We start from the raw sequence: 25,435 nt of genomic DNA, 5'->3' as shown, positions 1-25,435 counted from the left end.
CGCACGCACGCACGCACACACACACACACACACACACACACACACACACACACACACACACGCACACAAACTGAGAGACCTTGTTACTGCTGGAATGCCACATGCTGTTAGCTGCATTCACGTTCAGCACTGTGATTGTCCCCCTGGAGTCAATGGACAGGTATCTGCTTGACTTGATTTAAGATAAGTCTGTTTGCTAACATGAAAGGTTTTAGATGTTTTGACATCCCTATTCATGGATTCATAGTTTGAGGCTATGGTATGTTGGAAGTGATTCAGGCAGACCCTCTCCCTTACTCATCACTTCTTCAAATATGCACATCATTTATTTACAAAGTTTTTTTTTCTGTGGTGATATTAAGTGACACAAATATACCAGTTTGTCTTGAAAGGAGTTAAACATAAAAGCATGATAATTAATGTCATTTTTGACAATACACAGGTATCAGTGGGTGATTACATGTTTTGCATAGGACATCCCTTAACAAGACTATTCATTAAGAAGTCCTATTTGTGTCAATGATAGCTCTTGAAAAAATGGTTCTATGCTTGATGTTCAGTGACAGAAAGCATAGCTCATAAAAACTACTTTGCTTTGTTAAAGACTGCCATGAAGTCCTGAGCCCTCTCCTGTCTTTTCCGGAGTTCCACACATAGATGTGTTGCACTTGGACCTCAGCAGACTGTTAAATTGAATTATATGAGACGTTTAATATCTGTCACAAATAACCTGTACCTCCACACATTTCCGCAATCTCTCCACTCAGTAATATATTGAACTTGGACCTCAGCAGACTTATCATCAGCTTGGGACACTTTCAAACTAAATAATATAAAAAAATTCACATCTCTCACATAGTATTTCTCCTCTCATACTTCTATCATCTCTTCCACTTAGACTTTTAAAGAAAATGTGAAAATGATGTATCTGTCTTCATGCTCAGTCCTCTTTTGTGTCTTGAAATGTTGAAGAAAAATATAGTCTATTGTCAAAAACACCCTGTGATACCCTGAAAGTGATCTGTGAAATAGGTAGCTGTGTTCTGCAGGCAATTTAATCTGCGGTTCCATATTCTTCTTAAATCTTAAAAAGGCATTTCTGTTTCACAGACAGTATACAGTACATTGATACATACTTGTTAAACCAAATCCAACCCTGTAATTAGACTTCATGGCCATCCTTGGAAGAGAATGTAAAGAACTGTGAACCCCGTACATGCACAATGTGGGTCTACTGTTATGTTTCCATGGAGACGCTAACGTTCAGAGAGTCCATGCCAAAGACAGAGGTTGTTAAGAATTGATGACTGTGCAGCAGTTGAGGTCAGCTTTGGGCAAGGGAATAACCCCATTACCAACCCAGCATAGAATTTCACATATGGAAAGCTGGTTGGGGAGACCAGTTTTACATGCAAAAAACTTACAAGGGGCCACCAGCTAAGAAGATGGCCACACAATGTTGTAAAGTATGTGCATTAAATGACTAAAATGACTCACGCAAGGGTCACTTTAAGTTTAAAATAATCAGAGAAAAGATTGTTTTGTTAGGCTGTTCTGTTAGCTGCATTAAACTATCCAAATACTTCTTGTACTAGTCTATAATGGCCACACTTCTTGTACTAGTCTATAATGGCCACACTTCTTGTACTAGTCTATAATGGCCAAGTTGTTTGTCCAAGTAAATGGCTGTACAATTAACTTGAAACACACACACAACAGGAATGTATATCATACTTATTTTTTGTGTTTGTCAATGACCGAATGCTAACAGAATTATGTCATTGGATTTCTGTTTTTCTTTTATTTATTTATTTTGGTTTAATGTTTTTTTTTAACTACATGACAATTACAGACTTACAGGGTAAATGCTTCCATCTAGTGGTCATGAAGGAATCTCCGACAAGATTACTGCATGGTAGCTTAAAGCCTTTTCACTACAAAATAATGAATACAAAAAAAATCAAGTCGGCCAAAAAAGACTAAGCAAAACAAACAAACAAAGCAATACTGTGGATCTGAGCCAGGTCTTTACACTAATTTACTCTGGTTTACATATTGAAACTTTGTCATTTGTCAAAAACTCCAATAAAAATCAATTGATTCAATAAACCTGAAGTGATTACATGATTGATTTTATTATTTATCATTTATTGTTTCTGGTGAGCTGGGCGAATCCTTTTCTGATTCTACCACAGTGCCTAGAAGGAGAACAAATAGTTAAGATTAAGAAGTTAAGAACAGCAGATACTAATTTCTTTCACACTGGAATAGACACCCCATCACCATTTTCTGTGTCACAAAAGATACTCACACAGTTTCCCAATCAGTGTTTTTTTCCCATCAACTGTATTTCCAATGGCCAAATTAACACTTGACATTATGTCTACTAATGTTTAAATGTTGGTATCTCACCCCTATGCCCTTGGAACTTATGAATGTACACAGATGACAAATGATTTACCATATTTTATCATAATTGGACATGGTGAGTTATTACATATCAGCACTGAAAATAAGGTGCAGTTCTACAGATAAATTTCCAAATAGGATTTACTACGAATTTTGAACAAAATTACACCATCAATATAATTTCCATGAGAAACATATAGGAATTTGCGCAAACTGTATTATATAAAATCATCAGAAAGAGAGAGATGCTATTGAGCCTTGTATGAAATAAGTAGCAATGTCCTTACGTTTCTGGATAGGTTTGCCAGGGTGCCCATGGGAACGGCAGGCTGTAGCCGTCTGCTTGGTTTCCTGAAAGTAATACAAACATAACAATAAATGTCCAGGCGGAAAGGACATTCAACAGGTGACAAGTAATGAAACAACCCATTATACTGTATATCATTTGAGGTATGAAACATAACAATGCTAAAATGTTTTCAGAAAAAACTCCAAAAACATGACAGCTATTAAATAAGAAGCACTTCAAACAGTATGCATTGGCACACTGTAAATTCTACAAATAGTATTTATAGTATGGATTGGCATACTATAAATAATGCAAAATAATTAACTATGCAAAGAAATGACCTGCACTGTAACTGAAGGGTCAGTCACGGCTGAAGGGTCCACTGATGATGGCAGGTTCTGTTGCCCTTATGTTCCACTTGGCATACTACCCTTTGCCTTGTTTCTCCTCTTGGGGAACTTGCTGAAATCATACAGAAGGCCATCATTCCAAATCACCAGCCGGCATATCTTGTACAAGCAAACCAACGATTTTTTTTTTTACCACACAATAAATATCATTGTCCATAGTAACACTTTAACCCTAATAAACCAATTACAATAATGTAATTTAAATTGTCATGGTTTTGTTACCCATCAGAGCAGATCAAATAAAAACTCCAACAGAGAGCTGTTAGTCATTTTTTGTAGAATGGGTAGTCTGTTTTACATACAGCCTAGCCCTATTTAAAGCAACACTATGCAACAATTCCCACTTTTTGAGTTTTTTTTTTTTTTATCAGCAACTATTTTTAATTTTATCATCAAATTCATTTTGATGATATATGGTCGTGTGGAGGACAGATGAATGCACCTGTCATTTTTAAATTCCATGGAACCCTGCAGTTAGCAAGCTTTTATCAGTGCCAACTTGGCTGTAGTTGGTGTTTGCAAAGTTTTGCATGTTTTTTTTTGTTTGTATGTCTGTTTTTTTTTTTTTTTTTTTACGTAGGTAGCTCGCTAGTTTTAGACCAAAACTCAATACTGCTGCTTCAAAAGCCTATGTTGGGCTATCCAGGCTCTTAATGGCTAGGCCAAATCACTGAACAGCCATTACAGTCATACTTAATTATGTAAATAAATTATTCTATTGCTAAATGGTAAACGTATGAATACATATGAATATATCACACATAATATCACACAATTGTACATGCCTAAACAGTGATCAGGGCCCTTGGACGATAACATGGTGCTGCCATCTAAATTAGCCTGATAAACTCATGATATCTCGACGTCAGAATAGCCTTGTTGTTAACCATATAAATATACCATTGCAATGGCTTGAACCATTTACTGCCAATCGTTTATTCTTTGTTAATTAGACATTTGGTTAAATTTGCACGCTGATCGAAAGTCTTCTTTCCTGCCTGCCATCTTATTTCTTTAGGACATCATGCGAACGTCTCTGGTGCAGCCCACAGCTGGCGCGACTGTTTTGAAAGAGCCTTTCCCATAATTCCTTGAGTGAAACACTCGCATTTTGATTGGAGGACAAGACCAGAAAAAAAAGTTGTAAGCGTTGTTGCTCAGTTGCGCGGAGTGTTTGTAATGAACTGTCATTTGTACACGAAGCCATAAGTAAATAGTCAAAGGGATGTGATATTCTTACACAAGTTGGGCACATTTGCAAGGAATGAAGAATAAAAAAATAAAATCTACAAAGGCTGGAGTCAACAGAAAGAGAGGTAACGTTTGCACCAGTTTGCCATTGTCGACATCTGCAGCTAACGTTAGCTATTGAACAGTTGAGATTGAGCTGTTGTCATTCGGTAAAGTAGCTAAATTGCTAAGCTAAGTGAAAGCAAGCTAGTAAATTAACATACTATAAATAGAGGTAAGCTAAGCTTCGAGAAGCTTTTCAAAGGTAGTTTAATCTCATTTGAAAGCGTACCTTGCAAGGAGACAGTAGGCAAAGGTTACTATACTTGCCCTAAGGCTGACTAAGTTTGTCAAAAGTTAACGTTAATACAGCTTTGAAGCTGGTTTAGTATTTAGCTTGCTAGCTAGCATATGATATCTACCTAGCGAGGCAGTTTAATACTCATCTTTTTAGAAGTGTTTGTTAAAGCAAAAGAGGCCACATCTCACTGTGAACTTTGCTGCAGATTAGCTGGAGGAATGAATTGGCCCGACCGCTGCCTTTACAATTACCGATAATATTGTCATAGTCGTAACTTAACAACACATCTTTTGACAGTACCCAGTGATGTGTCAACCTCAACAAGCCTCCCACCGCTTGTGGAGGGCCATTTGCGGTGTTTTCTCCGAGTGACCGTGAGCAGGGTCCTGTGGACCATTACTAAACCCCCGCAGAACCCTCAGATCAGGATAAGATGGTGGGGAGAGTCTTGCTCTGGAACCCTGTTCCGTCCGAGGGATGGGTCATTAGTGGCACAGAAGGGTATTCAGTCCACTGCCCGCTTTCCTGTCCGCTGTGGGCCAAAGCAGTTCACATCCTATTTGACAGGTAAAACTGAAATCACACTTGCGTTTTGTCCTTATCTTATTGTGGTGACGTGGTGAATTCAGAAGTACAAAAACCTAAATGTAAAATGCAGAAAACTCTACCTGTTGACTAAACAAATGTCCTTACTCACTAGATATGGGCACTCTAGTTCTGGACGTTGTGACCAAACCTGACCATCTGCCTGTGGCACGAGCTCAGATCACTGGACTATCACGTCTCTCTCTGTCCAACTCCATCAGTGGCTTCTTCACGGTGGTGTCTCCTACGTCGGAAAAAATGGGAGAGTTACAGGTGTGTGAAGAGGGATGAGACTATTTCACCTCAGAAATCATAATTATTTAGTGATTTGTTGCTTTGTGTGTGTCAGTGGCTTTTGTGCACAGTGCATTGAAAGTTGCATTATTCTTACCTTTGTGCTGTTTTACAAAATGGTGCTTGCATTCAGTCGGAAAAAAAGCGTATGCCCTGTTGTACATATTATCTGGGTTCTACATCTAGTATACAAATGCATCAAATATTCTCTCATTTAACGCTTGCATGTTGAAATGCAATGTTACTTGAATCCTCATTCAGGTCATGCTTGCGTTGGAGCCTCTTACTGAATCCTATGACAGCAGCAGCTCAGTCCCCACCCCTGACATGAGTATTGATGCCGCTCCTAAAACCTTGTCTGACCATAATGTGCTGGTTGTGCCATCCAGACCTCGATCTCTCTCCGGCAAGGAGTCATTGGCTAGCAGTACTGCTCATACACCACGGTAAGTAGTCAGGGGGGCAATACAGGCTCAGCATGGCAGAGAAAAGTGTTTGCTAGATTTATGAACCGTGTTCACAAACAAGAGCTTGTTATGTGTTTAAACATTTCAAAGACATAAAAAAATAGCCTAGTCAATGGTATTGCTGTGTATAATTTGTAATTCAATCTCAAGCGTAATAGTCTATATCAGTGTTAAAATGGTCCAAATGTAATACTATATACACGTAGTGTCTCCTGAAGATTTTTTTTTTTTTTTTATATAAACAAAACCAATGTTATGCTATTTCTTGCATTATCGATGGTCATTGTTATTATTAATCCACTTTGCAGAGGAGTGGATCACCTGTACTTCCAGGAGAAGCAGAGTGGCCTGTCGAGTCACGTTCATTTCAGACTGGAGGGAGAGAAACCTACAGGAGCCCCAGATGGTCCCCTTTGCTCTGCTCAGTGCCCACAATCAAATGACCTCCTATCAGGTTAGGCTGAAAGAAAACCATTTGTGTAAAAGTGGTGCTGTATCTAAATCACAAGGCACATGTGTTTCATGGACGCATGTAATACTTGCATGGACAGATGTTCAATTTGCATGGACACGTTGAGAGGGATGTAATACTTCTGGGTCTTGCTGGGTCATATCACAAGGGAAGCAGCAGTAGCACAGTGGACTGTGAGCCTTAACATACAATCATTTAGGTGATTTCACACAGTGCACCTCATGGTACAATCAAGACATGCAGTGTACTGTAGCGTATGGATTATCTTGAGTTTTAAAAGCTGCAGTAAATAGTGGCCATGTTACTCAAGTGTGCAGGCTAACCATGCTAACCAAGTGGTGTCTTGAAATGGCCTTTTCCTTCTCCAGCTTTGCTTGAGCGTGGCAGCAAACTGCGAGAAGCCATGGTCATGTCGACACTGAGGACTGAGCTGGACTGTGACCTAGCTCTGAAGGACACACCACTACCCCTGCCGAAAGACAACATCAGATCTACCTCTTTACCGTGAGTAGGATTGCAGTTTACAGCCTGCAAAGTCAGTTTTATACAGGCCTCTCTCCAAGATCCTATTTATCATTACGAAAAATGTGATGTCTGTATTATATGCATCTTCAGGATACTTCTTAATATTCCACATGAAATTGTAACTATAACTGTTTTGGATTTAAATTTTCAGGGGATTACCTTGCATGATTCTTATAGTTCAGTTAATGTAGGTTTAGGTATAAAACTCATGTTTTGGTATATCTTGTGTTTTTCCTGCTCAGGCCACTTCTCCCTTCATCTGGGAGGTTATTTCATGAGCTCCTGAACCTTGACCTCAGCCCGCCACAGCGCCCACTCAGTCCCACCGCACCTGACGTACCAGAATGCACAGCAGACAATGAGCACAGAGCTGTGGAGCTGCTGCTGGGCAGGTAAGACAGTGCGGATGCCACTGCGTTAGAACCATTTAAAAGGACAACTCTAGGAGTTTTTTTTTTAACCTGGCTGTGTAATATTGTGGAAATGGATTCCATAGACTATAGATGCTTATTCCTATTAGCAATCAAGTGGTGAGATTGATGAACAACTCCCTGTGTCCTGCCCCATCCTTGGTTATCTCTACAGTATAAATGGCTCGCTGCTGGAGGCTTGGGATGGAGAGGGCTCCCCTCCTGCCTCTCTGTCCGCTTACAGCAGTTTGTGTTTGGACAGCGAGCTCAACGACCCGCAGTATGATGAGAGCCTGCTGGAGAACCTGTTCTACAAAGCTCCGGTCAGTAAACGCCTGCGATGTAGATGAGGGAACAGCCAGAACAATTTCACATGCTTAAATTACGATCTCCAAGCATAATATGACTTGGAGCAAAGCATGTGCCTGGCTCTTTCACCACATATGCTTTTGCTGCGGCCTGTCTTTTCTAGATATGTGACTCGAGTGACCATGATGGAGAACTGGAGGACGGTGGGAAGTCCCCTCGTAACCTGGGAGACAAGAGAGAACGCACCAAACACAACAGGTCAGTTACATTTCCACAGGGACCTGTAATGCAGTTATCTAAGGAAGATAGTAGACGTTATTAAAAACAGCCATGGGATGCCTAAAGAGGAACTGTTGGGTGATAAAGAGTTTGATCAAATCCACACATTTAATGTGATCATATTATTTGATCTCTACACAGAACCCCAGAGGACCAGCGATTTCCAGAGGGCAGGGATCTGCTGGCGGGGCTGAGCCTGGATCGGATCACCACTCTGGGGGGAGTCCGTCTAGCGAGGGTCACCGTTCACTCCCTGGCTGTCCCGGCAGACAGCCCTCCCACCACCCCTCAGAAGATAACGGGCAGAGGGAGGCCACCCAGACCACTCTCCACCAAGAGATGGTACTGCGCTTTGATTCACTTTCAGTCACTTGTGGACATGAAGTGGACTATGCAAACAAAGAGAATTGTTCAGCTCAGATCTTATCAATTATTTTATCAATCTGTTTCATCTATGTATATAATCTATCTAAAATCTATTTTATCAATAATTATCTTGTGTTCTGATTGTTCAAAACTATTCAGAACTATATATTACATGTCCGTGTTAAGTCTTGACCCTGATGTGTTAATGTATCTCTCATCGGACTCAGCTCCTACTCTGTGGAGTATGTGTTCCCCGTGTCGCCCAGCAGTCAGACTGCCTTGTCAGAGCTCTCTCGAGTGGTCTCCAGCAAAGTCACTGGAGGAGGTGAGAGTCTTCTCATTGAGTACAGTTTCCATGCTAAATTAATTTGCCTAAATTTCTACCGATAACTTATTTGTGACATTTGCTTGCTACCTAGTATAAAGTTTTTTAGTTTTTTGTTTTTTGTCCCAGTGGTGAAGTTTCTGCAGCGCATTGTATTTCCTGTCCACTTCAATGGAGCTGCTTTAGAGAAGTGGTGGCAGACAGACCTCACTTTCAACATATACTCCAGGAAGAGTACTCAGAAGAAGGTATGTTTGGTGAACAGCATGGCCCCTTTATCAGGGCATTTTGAACAAATATGATCTCCAGTGTTTCCCCTAGGTTTACAGCTTTGGGGGGGGGGGGTTGCGGCACGGTGCGCGGCGTGGCGTGGCCACCGACACAAACGTTTAAAGGAATCATGGTGTTCATGTGTTTCTATTAATGACAGCAGTCAATATAACAACTAAACATCGGAACATGTCTTTTTATGACAATTATCCACAAAGTGTGCAGCTTTTGTCGCTGCAGTGGTGTATCTTTCTGGGCTTCTGGAAGAACATTTTTTGAAATATTTGCGGCCTAAAATTCCTGATTTCGCAGGAGCTTTTCCAAAAAGTTGCAATGAAAGTTTTTATTTTTAGGTTTTTGTTGCAATTAAATTGACGAAACAAGTGAAAGTTGCGATAAAAAGTTGTGAATTGTCCTCTTTGTAATTATAATTGAGTTATGTGTTGAAAAATAATTGATTAATAAACAAACATTAATTCATCAAGAACAAAACGATTGAGAAATGGTCCTCTTAATAACCTCACCAATATGCCAAACAAAAGATTACCAGGACTACAAAAATTTAGCAAAATAGGCTTTACTTATTCACAACGAAGTGCACATGTTGGCATTACAAAAGGACCAGTAAGACTGAATAAAATGTTATGAATGTCTCAGCCTTCATATGACGAAAAAAACAAACAGCCTGTGTCACTATGATCCGTCTCGTCATCTGACGTCCTGCCTGTGTTTCTGCCGTTCTCATTGCTTATCAATCTGTTTTGCTATCCTTGTTTATTTATTTTATCCGTATAGGTGTTGATGTTCAATTTCATATATTAATTTAAAGTCATCCAATTTCAAGTCATCCATTCTTCAACACTAGCTGCTACCTTGTCTTCAAACAGAAAGTAATGTTAAATCTCCATGGCAACAGCTCTTGAGGGTTTGGCAAATAATCGGATTTATTGCTTCCTTCATTATTCACAGCAAAATAAATAATTTTCGTTACATTTCATAGATTCATTACCAGACTCTGTGTAAAAAGGGCCACGCACAACTCGCGGAAAATGATAAAAAATGGAAGCCAGATCTATTTCTGAATTTTCGGTGCGGACATTCTGTACGTACGTTCTGTTTCCACGTCTGTTGTAGCCATTCTCATTGGGCCTCATTGTCGACCCTACCTAGGAAAAGATCTCTGCCGGATTCATAAACGCCTGGATATTAGTTTTTTAAGGCTTAAAAGTGTCCGTAGCTGTGCACTGATTCTTAAGCCCAATTCTGTCTGCTGGTGGGAGCGTGCTCACCTGTGTGTGTGTGTGTGTGTGTGTGTGTGTGTGTGTGTGTGTGTGTGTGTGTGTGTGTGTGTGTGTGTGTGTGTGTGTGTGTGTGTGTGTGTGTGTGTGTGTGTGTGTGCATCGCGGCGGAACTCCGCCATGCGCGATACAGAGAATTGTAAACGCGCGACCATGTAGAGACAGAAATGACATGCCGTCGTGTAAATAACATAAGGCTATTTATTTTGTTTAATAAAAGAACAAGCTATAGACCTGTTCTATAGGAAAGGTAACCTTAAATTACTTCCGTTGTGATCTGGCGCTTTATAGAAAATAAAATTGAACAAAATTAACTTGACCTTTCAGGGGGGGCGGGGGGTGCCGTTGGGGGGGTGGGGCGCCCCCCTAGTATAACGGTAGGGGAAACACTGATCTCATTATTTGAAACATTCAAAGTGGTCCTGATTTCATGAGTGATTCTCCCTTTCTCTATGTCCTCAGCCTGTTCTCATTGGCACAGCTGCCTTCCCACTGCGCTCTGTGCTGGAGAGCCAGGACCTCGGCCATACTGTTTCACTGCCTGTTCACAGCACTCAGGGATCTGCTGCCACAGTTGGCCCCATGAAGGTAACTCAAGGCACTCACAGACAGCTTACCTCCGTATTACATATTAAAATGGCTTTAGTAGAGCATTTATGAGCCCTCTTGATTTTATGTACTCTCTTAACACTAAGGCCCTTATTCTAAGGCCTGTGAAGTGGCATCAGCGTGCTGCCAAATGGTCCTTAAATTAAAGCAGAGCATTGGCTCAGTAGCATGCTTGCATGCACTTGGATTTATAACTTGGACACATGCATGGAAATGAGTGCATGCAAGCTTGTTAGCAGCTCGCACACACTTTAGGAATACTTAAAATACTTAAAATGTGTTACACATTGCTGTATCTGTCATATTCTGCTGTAATTTGGGCTGTTACCCTCTTTGGCCTTGTGCCCCAGGTGTCAGTCCTGCTGGCTGAGGACAGTCAGGATTTCACAACCAAGAAGAAGCCCTCAGCAGATTCCAAACGCACTCTCAGCTCAGACGTCGTCTCGCGTAAACCCCTCAGTCCCCATCGGGCTGACCCCTCCTCCAGACCCCAGTCCACCGCCCCAGGCTCTGAGCGGGACCCCCCAGCGGTGCAGGGCAGGCTGTCGCAGAGGGATACCAGCCCAGCGCCGACTGTCTCCTTCAGCCAGAGCGTTCGGCCAACCAATCTCACGAGCAGCCCACCTCGCCCGGGCGTAAGGAGTTCCCCACGAGGGCCTGCGGAGGGGGTGGAGCTGGCAGAGGAGGACGAGGAGGTGCTGCTTCACGCCTTACTCATGGTGCCTGATGGGAAGGACCTGAGCTGCGGGCCGTCTGTGCATCCGCCCAATGTTTACCTCAACTGCAAGCTGTTCGGCTCGGACGAGACTGCGAGATCGGTGGTCAGCTGGGGCCAAACCAACCCCGCCTTCAGCTTCGTACAGGTGAGGTATTTATATAATTAGGATAGCACTTATTATGAGTGACGCATCACTGGTGTTATGTTATTATAAAAGTGTCTGCTGGCTACTGTCTCCTCTGCTGCTGACACTTGGCAGCGTGCACTGGAGGATTATGATTCATATTATCCCTGGAGGTCTGTCTCCTGCCAGGAAAGTTCCGCATAACAAGAGACGCAGTGCAGTGCGAAGCCAAGTCGGTCCCTAAAATAATATTCCGTAATCATGGGAAAATGTGAAGTAATGCAAAACACTCCAGTGAACTGGGCCAATAAAAATGATTTTAAGATGTTTTTCTTAGATGGATGCATGTGTCTGCATGTGTCTCTGCTTGTGTATTTGTGTGTATGTGTGCTTACATGTGTGTGTGTCTGTGTGTCTGTGTCTGTGTCTGTGGTACAGGTGGCTCCCGTGGCTTTAACCCCGCGCCTGCTGGAGCGGATGAAGAATAACATGATGGTGATTGAGGTGTGGCAAAAGGTTGGCAGCCAGAGTCAGGACCAGCTGCTGGGGCTGGTCAAACTCCCACTGCACCAGTTCTACATGTCCTTCAGGTCAGGCCCCAACCAGCCTCATCTCATACCGGTCATCAGCTCTACATTTAATACACCTTCATAGTGTCACAGTTTTTCTCAGTCGCTTTGCTACATTTCTCAAATCATCCTGAACATTTTCAAAACAGCAAGTGCATTTCTCAAAGGAGCTTGCATAAACAGCACCACACAGTGCAAAAGCCTGTAACTAGCTCAAAATGCTATGAAGTGTTAATAATAACTGTTTCTGTCTTTTGTCTCAGGTTATTAGCGCAATGCAGAACTGATCTGTTTACTCATCTCAATTGTCTACAGGGATAACAAAATCACGCACCTTCTCCTTCAAGCCCAGTATCCTGTGATGGCGGTGGACAGCCACATGCCCATCGTAGACGTGTTTTCAGGCAGTGTGCGGGGCAGCCTCAGGGTCCTTCTGGCCATGGGCTTGGCACAGCAGATTGTGTCAGTGCAGAGGACGAGGGAGGAAGAAATGTCCCCGGTTGCCCAGGTCCCACGACCCAGCCATTTATTGGACCACTTGCCTCAAAGAGACACAAAGGTACCACCTTCTTAAAAAAAACCTTCTTGCTGTTGCTGTTCTTCTTTAATATACTCACTGCTATACTAACTAAAGTCACATGCAACATTTCAAATTACATTTACTGTAAGGGTGTCTAAAATAATCGATCTGGTGATTTAATTGCAATTTTATCTTATACATGTATCTCCAGACACAGTTTATCAATCTGTTTGTTTACATGTTGAGGCAATAAATATAGGCCGTAGCTTTTTAATTTGTCGTTCACACCAGGGCAGGTAATGTAACACTTATGCTTACCCTTAAGATTGACATATTATAATAATTTTGTGGTTTGTCACAGAGAGAAAATTGCAATCAATCCCAGAATCGCAAATAATTTAAGAATGGTGTTTGAATCGTATCGTAACCCAAGAATCATGATTGAATCATGTGTCCTTCATCTTCCTGGGCTGCAGTCCGAACTCTTAACCTGTGTCTGTGCAGCTGAGTGTGGGTGTGGCTGAGGCGCTGACGGAGCACGTGTTCGTGGTGCGGGTGGAGAAGGTGAGAGGCCTGGCCCCCCTGCAGTCCACCGTGTGGGGAGAGGCAGACTGCTACGTCCAGTACTCCTTCCCCACCCAGGAGGATGAGTCCAAGCAACAAGCTGATCCCGACATCATAGAGAGCAGTAAGCCCCTTATTCATGTCTAATGTATACATCATAGAGAGCAGTAAGCCCTTGTTCATGTCTAATGTATACATTTGTAATGTGCAAGTTGTGCTATGAACAGCTGAAGTGGAGAGTTGTGTTACAGTTTTCACAAAACAATGTTGTGAATGAGTTGTTAGTACCTTCCTATTCATACCATTATCAGTGCTGTGGAGAACATGGCCTTCTATTGGGTTTGGTGGAGGGTCAGAGGTCATGCAGATGTACTCACCCTCGCCCCCTTCTGCTGTCCTCTCCCATCAGGTGTGACCCTAAAGCCGTTCCGCTCGGCCACCACGCTATGTGTGCCTGACCCCATATTTGGCCACAGTGAGACCCACGTGTTGCTGGCGCCACCCGGGGTGCCCGTCCAGAAACTCCTCCTCAGCTCCCTCTCCAGCCAGGGCCTCCGCAGTGGAGGGGGAATCCAGTTCGACGTGTGGTGCAGGTGAGTAGTGTGTGTGTGTGTATGAGTGTCTCTCTCTCTAGATGTGGTTGTGTCTGTAAAAGTCCTGGTCATGATCCACATGTAGTACTGAGACAATGCTCTAGAGGGCACCATCTGTTCTTGGTCATGAATATCCACAATATCCACATGTGACTGTTAAGTATCAAGCAGAACTAGTGAGAAACTTGCAGAATCTGTGAAATACATCTCTGCCAACTGTAAGATATCAGATATCAGTGAAACTCATCAATATGATCTCCCATTGGCTGGTTCCCTCCTCGCTCCCGTGTGCAGGTACTACTACCCAAACGTGCGTGACCAGCACGTGGCCAAGGGGCTGCTGCTGCTGTCTAAGCTGTGTGGGATGGTCACCATGCAGAGGCAACAGCAGCAGCAGACAGACGGACAGCTCTTCTCTCTGCCACTCATACCCAGGACAGAGGGCAACACCACTCATCAGCCTCCACCCTCAGGTACACGCACACACACGTATGCACGCACACAAACGCACACACAAACGCACACGCACACACACACACACACACACACACACACACACACACACGCACAAACCCAAACCATCATCAGATACTTGTAATTGACCTGAACAGACTTACAGACATAGAGTATAGCCAGGTACTTACCCACACAACCCATTCTTCCAACTACCTGACTCCTATAAACAGTTTGTGTTTGTGTAGTGTATTGTGTATATACGGGGCATTGTGTTTTAGTCATGTTGCCCCTCCTGTGCTCAGGGTTCCTGGACGTGAGCATTCAGTACAAGCATCGACCATTCAGAAGTGCCGGGTCGAGAGGCGGGACGGGGGCCGGGCGATCCGTCACTATGCTGGTGCAGATACACAGAGCTGCAGGATTGAAAGCTGCGGCACGGTAAGACCTGCTTAACATTATATACACACACACACACACTGCACGTTGCTAGATTATTCTGTTCCTCTTTTCGGAGTCAGACGTATAGTTAGGATGAGATTCCATGTTTCATTCATCTTCCATCACAGAACTGTTTACTAGGGATACACCCACTTCTTTCACACAGAGTGCAAGTACTTACTTTTGTGTACTTGCCGATACCTAGTACCAATATGAGTACTTAGAATTTTGCCTAAGCCATTATTCTATCAATTTCTCCTACCCAACTGTTTCTGGTTGGCAAGCTTCCTGGGGCAGCAAAAAAGAACAGAACACTTCCTGACTGCAGCCTTGAGTTTATCATAATGTTGCCATGAAGTCATATTGGAGAATTATGAGTATATGAGCACAGTGCTGCCCCAATAGCTGATACTGGTATCGGTGCATCGCTACTGTTTACAGTTTTTGGTTGTTCTGTAAAGCCCATCTTACTCTTCAACTCCACTCTCTCTCTCTCTCTCTCTCTCTCTCTCTCTCTCTCTCTCTCTCTCTCTCTCTCTCTCTCTCTCTCTCTCTCTCTCCCCCTTTTCACCCTGCAGTGCTGTGGCCTCTGTTGACCCTTCGCTGCGTTACTTTGCCGACGCCGGTGTGAACGCGTACGCGAGCCTCCAGCTGTCCTTCCTGTCTGAGAGCGAGCGTGTGTGCACCCGTGTGGTGGCGGCCACCTTCTGCCCTGAGTTCAGCCACCAGGTGGAGGTGCCCTGCAGCCTGCTGGTCCAGAGGGAGGGGGCCGTCACGCACAGCCTGGCCGAGCTGCTGCAGGATGCCGAGGCCGTCCTCATCGTTCACAACCGGGACCACCGCAAGGGTGAGAGGGACAGGGACGGTTTTGCTGCATATTAACATAACATCCCACTGAATGATTTATCTAACGTGGGTTTTTTTCCGGTGTCATTTCTCATGTGGTTTTTGATGCTGTAGGAGCTTGTGCCTCGAGGTCTAAAGAGGCAGTGTTGGGAACTATAAGGATCCCCCTGGCAGATCTCATTCACAAACGGACAGGTATGGGGTTTGTTTTATAAAGTATCCCGTTCAGAACTCAGGAAATCTGTTGGCCATTTTGACTTCTTTTGGCATCTTTTATCTAAATGTATGCATTGTTTTCCGTTGCCTTTTTCCCCTACATACAGGGATATCTGGCTGGTTTGGTCTCTCGCTGCCCCAGGGCATAAGCCCTACTCAGGCTCCCCAGTGCTCTGTGGGAGGCCTGGAGCTCTCCCTCAGCTTCGCACACCACTCTGACCGCGAGCGCGTGGTCAAGGCCGCCCGTGGCATCGGCTGGGATCTGGACGACGGAGATGAAGACGATGGTGAAGATGCTGATGATGACCACGCCAGAGCGAGGAGTGTGTCCGTGTCCGTGTCCGTGCCCCGCGCTTGGCTCCCCCTGCGTTGCCTCGTCCTCCCTGGCGACTCCTCGCTCCTGCGCTCTACCTACTGCTACTTCAGGTACAAGCTCTATGACCGTGACTCCTGCTACTCCGACCTCCGCCACCCGACCCTGGACAAGAGACCAGGAGCCGGGGAGGAAGATGAGGAGGACTATGACGAGGGGCAAGATGAAGGGGTAGCCATGACGACGGTGGCGTTCGAGGGCTGCTTCACGGTGGGGTTGAGGAAGAGTCAGCCACTGCGGTGGTACCTGCGGGAGGAGAGGCTGGAGGTTCAGATGTGGGCTGCCTATGGGAAGGGCAAGGGCAACCGGCCCTGCGACACGGACTGCCTGGTGGGATCAGCCTTCGTAGACCTCTCAGCGCTGGCCAGGCCGTCCACACAGAAGCAGACCATCAGTGGTAAGTCTCCTCTTCGCTTCTGGTCTACTGATTATTATTGTTGTCTGTTGGGTTTCTTTACCGTATTTTTGCTCTGAATTTGCCATCACCATTTGGCCATAAAACTTTTCCTGGCATCAGTATTCAACTAGTGTGTGTGCTCAGCTCATAAAAATCTGTATATTATATTGTGATATTTACAAAACTTTTTTTATGATTCTTGAACATATAGATTGTTAAATATATTCAGTTGCATCGTTTTAGTCTCATCATAAGCCTGGCTGCTGTATTTGGCCACTGATGATGCTATCCTTGTGCCTCTCTCCCTGCTGGACCCCCTCAGGTGTGTACCCCCTCTTCAGACGCTCTGCAGCCGACCTCAGCGGCGCCGCCATCAGGGTCCACATCACCATGACGCCCGGCCCCGCGGTGGCAGAGTACGACAGCGATCCTCAGGGGGTGCTGTCCCCCGCTGAGGATGAGGAGGGGGAGCAGGAGGAAGAGTGGGAGGCTCTGGCGACGGTGGGCACCTCGCGGCAGTCACGCACATACAGCCGTGCCGGCACAAAGACGGCCATGAGCAGGGAGCCCCCGACGTCACCCGGCCCGGAGGCCAGAGAGGAGGACACCTTCCAAGTCACCATCACAGTGGACCGCGCTATGCACCTCAGCCTGAAGGGTGAGCCACACGGGCTTAGATGGGCTCACCACAGAGTCTTCTGATGAAAAGACAAATGATATGCTCCTCTGGCTGCTACCTTTTAAATGGGTAAAACACAAGGTGTTATGAGTGATGGCGGGTAAATCATCAGGTCTGTTGAAAAACAAGATGTGTTTTGACAAGATAAATAACAAAGAAATGACAGCGTCTACTCACAGTGAGAAGTTGAGCTCTACAGTGACAGCTTTGTTGATATATTTATATATATTTTAATTTTTTTTCTCTCAGTGTTCTCAGATGTCTACTTTTGGAAAAATATTTGTTTTGCCCTTTCCACTTCTGACCTGTACTGTACTGGTGTGTGTCTGTCCTCAGGATGCCCGCTCTCTGAGCGGAGCGGAGGGGTGCCAGGCTACTGCGTGTCCTACGCCACGGCCGGCCCTGCGGGCACCGTCTCCACTGACGTGGTGCAGAACAGCAGCTGCCCAGTGTGGGATCACCAGCAGGAGTCTCTGTGAGTCGCACTACCGCCACTGAAAGTCATCACCATCATCTGTTTTTAGAAAAGATACATACACCGATTGGAACAATCAGTATTGCCATTGGGAACACGTATGCTGTTGTATATTTGTAAGGGTTAAATAAGTTATTTGTAAATCAATTAAAAACTAATCCCTTTCAATTCTAAAAAGTTTCCCAGTTTCTGCAGTGGAGAAATATGCAATATGAATATGAGGTTCACAATTGGGATGGTGTTTCTTTACGCATCGGCAGTGTTAAACTCTTCCGACTGTACCCGACAAACGCCAACATTCTCCAACTAACACCAACTGCCGGCGCACACTGACCCGACTGTTGGTGTTTGTTGGCGTTAGTTGGAGAATGTTGGCGTTTGTCGGGGTAGTGTGCAAGCTGCTTTACACCACATATGGCACTTTGATGATTGGCCAAAAAGCTCTATTTTGGTCTCATATGACCATAAAAACCTTTTCCCATATCTTAGGCAACCTCCAAATTTGCTTTAATCTTTTACCACCCTCCAGTTGAGTCAGGTTTTATGGATAGTTCTTCTACATCTGCACCACAATTCCAGTCACTGAACTTTGTACATTTTTGGGGGATGATGTGTGGACAGTGGTGGCCTCAGTTACCAGTTAAAAGACCACTAGAGGGCCTCAGTGAGCCCAGAGGGGATCCCGTTGCATTTTATTGAGAAACGTAAAAATAATCAGATGTGATGGGACAGGAAAATAAATCACCTATTACCATGCGGCAGATGTCATGTGGTGTAATATAAATCTACCTCTGGACCTATAACCTACGTTGGGTCTTTGAGAATGGAGAAATATTGAATTGGTGCAAAAGTTCCACAGATGGGCACTACAAATGATTCTGATTCAGTACAAGCAGTAAACCCACTACATCAACCAAAATCAGAAAATACCCAGATGTATACCTTGACTATGGATCCCTTAAATTTCCCAGGAGCAAAAACACTCCTCAGTCATCTGTCTTCAGGGTGAAATACCAACATTGATAAATAGGTAGTTTAGATGCACGTATCGTGTCAGAGTGCAGCATTCTTCACACTCAAAGTTGGCTTATGTTTTAGACACAGTGCAGATGATATAATGCTTGATGTAGGCACAGAACAATAAAGAACTCTCTCCTCTGTGGTTTCACAGGCTTTCCAAACAGCTGCTGCTGGATCCTCAGCAATCTCTGGTGTTCAAAGTCTGGCATAAAGGAGGTAATTTCTCAGAGAGTCTGCTTCTACACACACACTGCTGCAGTGTCGTATTGTTGGCTTTTGCAAGGACAACACTAACCTTTGCTTGCTTTCTAAGAAACGCATATTTCTAAGTTTAAAAAGTATTCAGTTTGTTAAAGGTGCAGATCTTGATTGTAATCCATTTCACTTTTTGATAAATTCAGTGAAATTCTCCTCGCGTACCTCTAGCTGTCCTTCCAGTGTGTGCGCTCAATAAAAGGCTGGTGTTCGTGCACAACACAAAGTGCGATTCCCACCAATCAACACATTGCCTCAGGAGGGGTGGGAGGGAGGGGTGTCATTTGATTGGCTGTTGAGCTCAGATATCTACAACCATTCACCAGAGTTGAGGACTACACCTTTAATTCCTACTCCTCCTGTGGTCCCACTAAGACCGTAACATTGCCCAAATGCAACAGGCACTAATGTGTTCCCGCTGTGTTCTTCCTTGTGTTTGTCTCTCCCCCTCGATCCCCGGTAGACGTGGAGCGCGTGATCGGCTTTGCCACGGTGGACCTGTCTCCCCTGCTGTCGGGGTTCCAGGCAGTTTGCGGCTGGTATAATATCACAGACTTCAGCGGGCAGTGCCAGGGCCAGCTCAAGGTGGCCATCGCCCCGCTGAGGGGCGTGCATGAGCTCCGGGGGCAGAGGCAGGCCCCGTCAGTAGAGGCCGCCAAAGACTCCAGCGTAAGAAGGGTGCCTTGTCTATTTATGGTAGTCTCACAGTTGTGTTTGCTTCATTTGTACTGCTATTTGTAAAACATTGAGAAACATTGAATTACTTGCTAAGTAATTAAAAAGTCAAAAGACTTGGGGTTATCTTAGTCATGTTTTAGCCTCAGGTGTGACCTGAACAAGAATCTTACTCCAGAAACAGGTCTTACCTTTAGCCCCACAACCCATTATTATCTTTATCTTGTCTTGAATAAGTATCATTTAAACATGAGGATGAGGAAGCTTGAGGAAAGCTATTTTCTTTATGCCATAAAGTCAGTGCTTGTGTTAAGGCAGCTGTGTTGTGGCATCACTCTACCTATTTGGAACTGTAGAACTCTAATGTCTGAGCTGAACCCCAGTATTTCCCAGGCCCCCTAGCATCTACTGAGATCTCTAATGTCTGCTGGTGCTTTTGTGGTAGGCTGTGTTGAGCGGTCTCCCGCTGTGCTACCAGACGTCGGGCCTCTACAGCTCCTTCCCCAGCCACATCAGCCGCCACACGGAGCAGCGCATCAACGCCTCCCCTGAGCGCCTGGAGCGCCTCCGGCCTGAGAGGTAAGGCTCCACTCGCACAGCGGCAGCGGCAGAGGTGCTGAGGCAGCTGAGCGTTTGTGTTTGTGTTTACTTGAAGATTGTGAGTTTCCTTATGTTTAGGTCATTATTCTGTCAGTACTGTAGACAGATTGTTTTGTTATCTGTTACAGAGGAAATTACACCTTACTTCAATTAGAAAAAAAATACACACCAAGCCTTTAAGATTCTGTTTGGAAGTCTTTTTGCCAGCCAGTGGTTGGTTATGTAGACAAGATCTTTTCAGGGTTCTTCATATTTACCACATATCTCATAAATCCATTTCTCAACATAAATGATTCTTGAGAGCATGATTTGCTATCAAGGTTCTTGATTAAACGATGAACCATGGGATCAGAGGATGCACCTCCATAACTATGTGTCTGATCACATTGTAAACCTTGCGATGGGGCGTGGGTGAGACGGATGCCACAGGCTCCATAAGCTCTTACTTCGGCATCACAGCAGATCCAGCCACCAGCACGAGGAGCACGTGGACAATGTGCGTCTGTTCCACCAGAGCCTGCAGGAGGGGCAGCAGCGAGCGCCACAGCCTGGCACCTCCGCCGGAGACTCCGACCCCAGCCGCTCCGTCCTCTTCTCAGCACTCAGGTACTGAACCCAGGGCCTCTGGGGGACCAGTATACACAACACCACATCATCTACATCAGGAGATATTTAATGCAGCAAAGACATGTTGAAAATAGTACATCATATGAGGAGAGGGTGCTGAGGCTGGAGAAAAATGTATTGGATTTTGCAGGATGGCAGATCTACTTAGTAATGTGACTCCTGAGGAATTCTTTGTTGCAAGGGGCATATAATTATAAGAAATGACTATCAGCCTCTGCGAAAGCACATACCATAGTTTGTGAAATGGCAACAAGGCCTGCCTATTCCAAAGTGCATCTAAGTTTTATCTCCTTGGCCTGTGATGCCTTTGTGTAGGAGGAACCTGAGCGAGCTGGACGACATCCAGCGTTACTTCAGCAGTAAGCTCTCCACACCCACCTTCCCCACACTGAGCCAGCGGGAGGGGGGTAGCAGCGCCCCCCAGCAGCGCCAGGTGGAGCACTCGGACTCGGACGCAGACGCCCAGCACCTCCTGCTCAAGTCCAGCCGCCTGGTGGGGGAGGTGAACAGCATCATCAGCGGTGAGTGGCCCTCGCAGCAGAAACACACTGCAATAAGCACTCTAAGTCAGTCCCTACAACTAGAGGTATTTCTGCAAGATGTCCAACCAGGAGCAGATTGGGTGTTTCTAAAGCTTCATGTGGAAGCCAGGTGGAGGGTGCATATTTTGACCTCTACAGTACTCTACACTGAGTGCATCTGTCCGGTATTCATTGTTTTTGTTTCTCCCTCCAATTTCCCCTTTTTCCCCTCTATGAATCCTTTCTTTTGTGCTTCCTTCCTTCACTTCAGGTCTGAGTGAATCTCACACGCATTTGTCAAACCTCTCTGGCCTGCCCCCACGCCCTGAGCGAGAAGCCCGTCCATCTGTAGACCAGCAGGCTGGATCCAGGGTGGCGCCTCCATCTTCTGAAGCCCCAGACTCTCCCCCGTTCTCCCCGAGAGACTGTAGAACACCTGAGGGTGATGACCCCTCGCTGACCTCGTACGACCCCACTGTGACGAGCAAACTTCTTGTACAAGCGGAGGAGCCTCAGAGTGACAACAGAAATTCTCCCTCTCTTGAGGAGCTCCAAGGGTGCTTCTCTGAAGAAGAGATAGAGGAGCAAAACAAGCCTGAGGAGGAAAAGGGAGAGGAGGATGAAGAGGAGGAGGAGGAGGAGGAGGAGGACGACGACGAGGAGTTTGAGGAGACCCTGTTAGAGCCCCGTACCCTGAATGATGTCACTTCCTTGACGGACCGAACCAGCCCCTGGACGAGCCTGGCGTCCGACCCAGATCTGTGTTCCCTGGAAGGGCTGGAGGAGCTGGAAGAGCGGCCATCGAGGGGCCTAAGGAGGTCAAGTCTGGAGGAGGAGGAGAGGGGGCACATAAGAGAGTCCTCACAGATGGAGAGCCTCCTGGCGTACACGTCCATTAAACCACACGGGCTTCAGGACTCAGACTCCGAAGCCTCAGATGCAGGGGGTTCTGATGCAGACGACACATTGACTGAGACTAGAAGAACTCCAGAGAGACTAGAGCAGGAGGAATGCATGTCCCCAACTCAGCATGGAGATTTGTCATCAGGCACTGAAGAGACGACTACTCCCAGGGGTCCTGGCTGCCCAGACGCGGAGGGGGAGACCTCAGTGATGTCAGCCAGCAGTGAATGCAGCACGAGCCCAAAACAAGATTCTGCTGCTGACGTCGACCAACGGAAAGAAAAACTGTATCCTTTTCTTTAGATCGCATCTTACTAATATGTTTTGGACTTATGATTATCTTCATGTTCTAGTACTCTCCTCTTAAAAAGTTTACTATGATGATGTGAGGACGATATGTCTAATGTCTAATAATACTACAGAGCATAGTTTTGGATCAGGGCCTGGGGCAGTGTGTATGGTGGTGTTGGTCAACAGTTGGCAACGTTTTTGGATCTTTTTTAAGTTGGACCTACCCATTCCTGTTAGTTACGACCCACACAGTCGTATACGATTTCCTAGTACTATGCATATTATGTAAGGTTTGGCAAAGATCCTACTTGCTTCAAGCATCATCATCATCTTCCTTAACCTGTTCCATAGCTATGATGTGATGGACATTCCAAACTTCTTCCTTCCCACTCAGCATCTAGAGGCTTCCATGAGAGCCCTACGCCTGGCCCCCATCTTCCCTCTGGCCACCTCAGAACCAGTAAGCACACACTTACAGTCAGTCGGTTAGTTTTTATATCTATTCATGAAGACATCCGTCTTTTGGGTTTAAATATCTCTAGTGTAAAGCTTAGTCTTAAGGGTTTAAATATCTCAAGGGTAACACAGTCTATGGGTTTAAATATCTCTAGTGTAACACAGTCTTATATGTAACACACAGTGTCCAGTGCCACCCAAATGGTTTCAAAATAATACTGGAACTCTCTAGAAAGGGACCTGGCGTTGTCTAACTTATGTATTCTACGAGAGGTGATTTGATTTGAAGTTTTGTAGACTAAAGTAGTAGCATAGGAGTTACACAGGGTTCCACTGGCCTCAGGGGGTTGACATCCTGACACATTTTTTTGTTAGATATATGTTTTTAAGTCTTAGTCATCCACTGGACTCTGAGAGTCTGTACGTCATTCCCATGCAATCTCACCAGTAAGCGGTGCGATGTATATATACTGTATATGTTTTCCCCAACATAGACCAGGCCATAGTAACACTGACTTTAGCCCTGCTGACTCAGCTTACACCTGTCCTACTATTCCTGTCATTGCTATTAAATAACATACTTTAATAGTAGGTCACCCTGTTCCGGTGCGTCTGCCAAGACTTCAAGCACCCCAGGAGGTGCAGCCAACCACAACACATATATATACACACACACACACACACACACACACACACACACACACACACACACACACACACAGCCAAACATAGTAGACGTCAGAGGAGAGTGTGACGTGTGGAATCTGAGTTGTAGGAATATTTCAGGGGTTCCTGCTGGCCATTTTGCATGATACCATGCACATGTATGCATTTGCCTGAAGTACGTCCATGGGCAAACATGTCATGTCATATCATGACAGGGTCCCCAAAAGTTCTATCATGTTTGCTATCATGTGGTCATGTGGTCCCATGCGAAGCTCGTAGCAGAGAATTCATGCGGGCTTATGACCAGCCTTTGAACTGTGCCACTTTGGAGGTACCTCCCAAGCCTTTAGAATTCCTTCCATTGACCCCATCATGCAACACAAGCCGTTGTCACACACTTCACACACATCACAAACGTCACCCTATGACCTTTAGCTGCACAGAGTCTCTTGCCCCCACCAGCATGACCATGACATGTAGGAATATAAACCTATGGTCATGCTGTATCTTAAAGAATTCAGAGCATTTCGTATTTTCGGTGTAACTGTGATTCATTGATGGTGCATTTCATGTTAATTTACAAGTAAGCTGTACGATACCTGATGTCCTAAAGTATACAAGCGTCTCTCCCCTTCATGGTTTTGCATTGACCCCAGTTCCACGAAGTCCTGCTTATGAGGTAACAAGTATGTTATGCCATATATAAATCTTCAGTAGAGACCAAGATATTCCTGAGTTCAGCTGGCACGTCTGACCTCGGGTTCAGGACCGACATGGTGTGCCTGTCACACACACACAACACGCAACATAGGTGCAGAGACCAGTTTTACCTGGTTAAGAGCTGGGTTTTTGATACAGAAGAGCATGGTAGTTGTCTAGTATAATTCAGTCATCTTGACCGTATAACTAATTAATAGATCAGTCCTTGATACTTGATCAGAAATGTTTCAATGAAATTCGCTGCCACCTGTTGTATGTTGTATGTGCACCATGTATGTTCATGTGAGTTAATCCCTCAGAGCCCCCTGCAACTGTTTGTTTGTTTGTTTGTTTGTTTGTTTGTTCTAATTAGCACTGATTGGGTGTTGTTTCTCCTCTTGAAGGAGACATCTCCCACTACTGGAGTTCCACATCGCACTCGTCCGAAACCAAAGTTCACGCCCTCAGCAGCCAACAGAGAGGAGACCAAGAGAATAGCAAAGATATTTGCATCTCGTTTCAAGGATGAACATTAGCACTTTTACTTAATTTTAATGTGTGTGTGTGTGTTGTGTCTCTGTGTGTGTATACGTGTAAGTGTATTTTTGCCAATAATTTTAAGCATTCCGTCAGAACTGTTGATATTGTGTGTGTGTATGTGTGTTTTATTGTGCATAATTTATTTCTGTTTGTGGCTTTTTATACGTTTGGGACTGTGAATGGTGTTAGAGTGCAGTATATGTACAGTCATTTTGTATTATGAAGAAGGTAAAGGCGTTATGTGCTTTTATAAAAAATAAAGCTTTTTGAAGATACAATTGTTTGACCTTTTTATGTTGCTGATCTTTCTTGTTCTTGAAGATGTGGCAAGATAAAAGTCCTGCTGATTGGGTAATTCATCATGTC

General features: G+C 44.8%; 1 protein-coding gene and 1 long non-coding RNA gene across 4 annotated transcripts; one reads left to right on the top strand and one right to left on the bottom strand.

The window, feature by feature from the left end:
• Positions 1-3,450: 3,450 nt before the first annotated feature.
• On the bottom strand, positions 3,451-4,075 carry LOC122133158. The gene is made up of 2 exons (XR_006152569.1): positions 3,843-4,075; positions 3,451-3,765 (listed from the first exon to the last, which is right to left on the bottom strand). It is a non-coding gene; the product is annotated as an uncharacterized LOC122133158 (long non-coding RNA).
• Positions 4,076-4,239: 164 nt separating this feature from the next.
• Positions 4,240-25,344, top strand: c2cd3 (C2 domain containing 3 centriole elongation regulator). 3 transcript variants are annotated; one of them, XM_031573152.2, is made up of 33 exons: positions 4,240-4,424; positions 4,937-5,206; positions 5,340-5,497; positions 5,780-5,964; positions 6,294-6,439; positions 6,826-6,961; positions 7,225-7,374; positions 7,568-7,715; positions 7,865-7,959; positions 8,122-8,322; positions 8,574-8,671; positions 8,801-8,919; positions 10,702-10,827; positions 11,199-11,711; positions 12,129-12,280; positions 12,575-12,818; positions 13,284-13,467; positions 13,753-13,936; positions 14,231-14,409; positions 14,695-14,830; positions 15,409-15,677; positions 15,791-15,871; positions 16,000-16,662; positions 16,985-17,320; positions 17,678-17,816; positions 18,988-19,052; positions 19,555-19,760; positions 20,212-20,345; positions 20,829-20,972; positions 21,309-21,514; positions 21,786-22,704; positions 23,060-23,168; positions 24,934-25,344. In XM_031573152.2, the coding sequence occupies exons 1-33, from the start codon at positions 4,373-4,375 to the stop codon at positions 25,063-25,065; spliced, it is 6,879 nt and encodes a 2,292-aa protein (XP_031429012.1). In that variant the 5' UTR covers positions 4,240-4,372; the 3' UTR covers positions 25,066-25,344. The 3 variants fall into 3 exon arrangements, with proteins under 3 accessions (XP_031429012.1, XP_012695401.2, XP_031429013.1); XM_012839947.3 differs by having other exon boundaries at positions 20,826-20,972; XM_031573153.2 differs by having other exon boundaries at positions 20,826-20,972; positions 24,903-25,058.
• Positions 25,345-25,435: the final 91 nt, after the last annotated feature.

Source organism: Clupea harengus, chromosome 9, assembly GCF_900700415.2.
Source record: "Clupea harengus chromosome 9, Ch_v2.0.2, whole genome shotgun sequence".
Taxonomy (NCBI): domain Eukaryota; kingdom Metazoa; phylum Chordata; class Actinopteri; order Clupeiformes; family Clupeidae; genus Clupea; species Clupea harengus.
The sequence above is the reverse complement of the archived record's forward strand: the minus strand, read 5'-3'. Positions and strand labels throughout refer to the sequence as shown.

Excerpts from the sequence above, each read along its gene's own strand:
- c2cd3 (XM_012839947.3), top strand. The coding sequence starts at position 4,373 with ATGAAGAATAAAAAAATAAAATCTACAAAGGCTGGAGTCAACAGAAAG. Across the intron at positions 5,498-5,779 it reads AAAAAATGGGAGAGTTACAG|GTCATGCTTGCGTTGGAGCC; the intron begins GTGTGTGAAGAG and ends ATCCTCATTCAG. Across the intron at positions 20,346-20,825 it reads GAGCGCCTCCGGCCTGAGAG|CAGATCCAGCCACCAGCACG; the intron begins GTAAGGCTCCAC and ends TCGGCATCACAG.